The sequence below is a fragment of the Austrofundulus limnaeus genome, unplaced genomic scaffold (assembly GCF_001266775.1).
Source record: "Austrofundulus limnaeus strain Quisiro unplaced genomic scaffold, Austrofundulus_limnaeus-1.0 Scaffold253, whole genome shotgun sequence".
Taxonomy (NCBI): domain Eukaryota; kingdom Metazoa; phylum Chordata; class Actinopteri; order Cyprinodontiformes; family Rivulidae; genus Austrofundulus; species Austrofundulus limnaeus.
Window position 1 is genome coordinate 571087 of NW_013952655.1, and position 3632 is coordinate 574718.

At 40.0% G+C, this 3632-nt stretch overlaps 1 protein-coding gene across 1 annotated transcript in view; it reads left to right on the forward strand.

The window, feature by feature from the left end:
* The window catches only part of gapdhs (glyceraldehyde-3-phosphate dehydrogenase, spermatogenic), an 18591-nt gene that overhangs the window by 11410 nt on the left and 3549 nt on the right, over nt 1–3632 (forward strand). Inside the window, exons 2-4 of the mRNA XM_014020479.1 lie at nt 661–722; nt 2847–2943; nt 3163–3269. Coding sequence (XP_013875933.1) covers nt 694–722; nt 2847–2943; nt 3163–3269 — 233 coding nt within the window. The 5' untranslated portion in view covers nt 661–693. The remainder of the gene's footprint in view (nt 1–660; nt 723–2846; nt 2944–3162; nt 3270–3632) is intronic.

The window sequence follows — 3632 nt, forward strand, 5'->3', positions numbered from 1 at the left end:
GGGGGGTGGGGGGGAGCATTGATTGGTGGGCCTGATGGATAGAGTTTCATCAGAGCTAAACAACAAAAGAAATCTGAAGCTCCTATGTTGAACAGTTTCTGAGTTATAAGTATTTTTGCATTTCCAGACACCCCCTCTTTGTATGGAGCCCCCTCCTCAAATATGGGGTCTATTTTAAAACCGTTGGCTGGCGCAGTGTAGGTCGGACTCATCTACAGTCCTGCCAAATTTCATGTTGATTGGTGCAGCCGTTTTTGTGTCACGGTTGACCAAATATCACTGAAAAAAAAAACAGTACGAAAACGATATGACTCCCGCTTACGCTTCGCGTGCGGGGGTCATAATAAAAATAAAAACTGGTTTTCGGTACAAAACGGTATACCGCCTAGCACTAAAACGCTCCCGGGGAGACTTGTTCTTAGTTTTGTTTTGACTAGTCACAATTATCAAAACGTTCCGCTTATTTATGGGTGCTATGACCTTTTGGCATTTAAACATTGTATGCTAATTTAAGCTTGTTTTACTTTTCTGTAGTCTTTTCAGCTTGTTTATGTTTAATTTAGAAAACTTTACTTTTTCTGAAAACTTCATGTTTTCCTGTTGGTTTACATAATTTATTAGTTGTTTGATGAATCTCACTGGTGTGTCTGTTTCTTGCAGGTAACTCCAACATTCCACTGAGCAACAAGAACCATGTCAGATCTCTGTGTTGGAATCAACGGGTAAGTTTCACCCTCATGTTTTATAAACTGTGTGATGAGACACAGGCAGGAGGGACAGCTTTGCTTTTTCAAATGTGTACTGCTGTTTTTAAAAAGGGCAGCATRTTGTGCCTGTTCACTTTTTCTGGGTGTGGGTGAGTGAATGGTTGTCTTTTTTGTCTCTGTGATGGACTGGACACATATCCAGGTTTCCCACGCTTCTAAATCAGTCACAAATTAACACAGTTGGTCTGCCCTCTGATTTCTATGATGCAGAAAACACAGACACAACCATGGGATTTACCAAACAAAACAGAATCCAAAGTTTGAGGTATTTTGCCTGCTGCCACTCCCTGTACCTTCCATTACCTAGTTATGCACAAGCGACGTGAGTCCACACAGATGGGGGAAAAAAATTCAGCCCCAGCAAAAAGGCTTGCTGAAACTCAAACGTCCTCCAAAAACATGAAGCTTAGTGTAAAGTTCACGGCAAAACAATATCCCAGCAATATTTATGAATCTGGAGAACAACTTCTCTTTAAGTTTTGTCACACATGATGGACTGAACATGTAAGAATACATGTGATGRCCACTTCCTGACTCTCATCAGAAACAAAGAGAACAAGCAAGCAGACTCCTGCAAACTCTTCAACATTCAGCTACATCAGTAGACGAGAGGCACGAGTTTATCTAAGATTTTGTTGCTGATATTCTTTTTAGAAAAAACTGAAAATGCTCAGTGTGTTTGATAAAGCACAATAAACAAGGATGGCTCTGCCAAAACAAGTAAAAATAAGCTTAGATCCTGTTCAATAGGCAAGTCTGCTTAAATGATTGTTTGTAATGTAGTTTTATGTTTTTTTGTGAGTTATACTGTATTTAATGTTAAGTTCAACTCTAAAAAATGTTTAATTTACAAAAGGATAACTTAATATGAGATTCTATGTTGTACACAAAGRATGTTTTGTGTTCTTTAAAAAATGATGGGTAAAGACTTAAGATACTGTCATTTATTTCTAAGCATTTATTCTGCTGAACCACAGCCTTCTGTGAAAGTGAAATAATGGCTAGTAAACTGAGGGCAGACCCTCAGTCGACGTATACATCCAGGAAGAATTTAGTCCACAGCTCAAGGCCATGTAGGGGAGAGCCAAATTCTGTAATCAGTTATTTGGGAACAGAAGAGAATGTTTTGAGCCAGATAGACAATAACAATTTTCCATCAGCTTTAATGTCCGCTGGTTACAACTCAGTGTAGCGAATCCAATCAGACAAATAGTGTGGACAAATTCCGCCGAGCTGTACTATCAGTTTTCTCCAAAATCAATTCCATCTGGCCAGCAAAGTCCAAGGACCACAGCCGGCCTGCGACCCTCAGCAGAACCGCTTGCAAACCGAGTCCAGCTCGCTCTCAAGGCAAAAGTCTGAGTGCTGATAGAACAGCAATCCTTCATATTGGTCAGGCAGCCAGGAAATGAACAGCCACCAACACTGTTTTGTAGAACACCAGGAGACCACCAAGCCAATCTGTAGAATCCAGTGATTGGAATCCAAATATATATCCACAACAGAGCAGAACAGAGGTCCCACCCACATGTCCCACATGTCCTCCCATGGAAGAAAAAAAACTTTGTTCCAAAAATTTATTAAGAGACCAGCTAACCAAATATATAAAAAATCATAATTTCTTGTTTGAGATGAAAAGGTCGAGAAGGCTCCGAGCTGCAAAGCAGGGAAGATAAGGAAGGGCAGGAGAGAAGGAAAAAGTGTCTTACTCCGAGAGTGGGAAAAAAAGAGCAAATTCCGTGAGATTTCGCTTTTATACAGGATTCCATTTTGTGTCACTTTCATGAATCCGTTTGCATTTTCTGCATTGCGGAAATCATAGGGCCCTACACATCTCAGTCCTATTTTTATTTTATTTTTTTTTACACACCTGGGAAATGTTTCCATGTACCCCCTGTAATATGCTTGCGTACCCCAAGGGGTACACATACTGTACCTCTGGTTGGGAATCACAGTTGTAGTGGACTGTTCTTAATGAAGTTTTTAAGATATGCCAGCAGTCCAGATCACCCCGGTGCTTGAGGACCCTTATATTACTGCTTGTAGTTTTTGACTATCTTTGTTTTTATGTCTTTACAGCTTTGGGCGCATCGGCCGCCTAGTTTTGAGGGCTTGCCTCCAGAAAGGCATCAAAGTTGTAGCCATCAATGACCCATTCATTGACCTGAAGTACATGGTGAGAAAATTCATGGCATGTTTTTACATGCAGTACACAAATTATGTGGGGGCGGGGCTAAAACTAAGTCAAACTGGAGTCATTTGGGAATGTTTCAGGAAAAAATAGTTCTTTATATTGAATTATGAATTTCTTAGTATTAACAATAAAGTGAAATGCATCTACCTTATTAAAACAGCTCTAACTGTGACCCATTATGTCTTGCCCATACCTTCCTAGGTCTACATGTTCAAGTATGACTCCACTCATGGCCGTTATCGAGGTGAGGTCTCCCATGATGGCAGCAAGCTCATTGTGGATGGCCAAGGCATCTCTGTTTTCCAGTGGTAAGTGATCACATCAGTCCAACTGTTTAAAAGCTTAGTTTTTCCAAATATCACGTTCAATATAATATATATACTATAATATATAGCATATTTATGTTTGTACAATGCAGTTCAATCTATGTAGCCACGCAGGTACACCCATTGGTTGACCTCAGAGCAGGCTGCCGCCACCCAGTTTAAAACTTTCATTCTGTTGTATGGAACGGTTGCTAGWCTATGCTCCCTGATCAGAGAGAGAATTAAAATAATTTTCAAGCAGAAAAGAGAGGTTTGCAAGTACAATTTTGATTCCTGCAGAGAGAGAGTTTGTGCGTGAGGAGAAATTCTGAGAGAAAATAACTATTTGAACTTAACTATTTAACT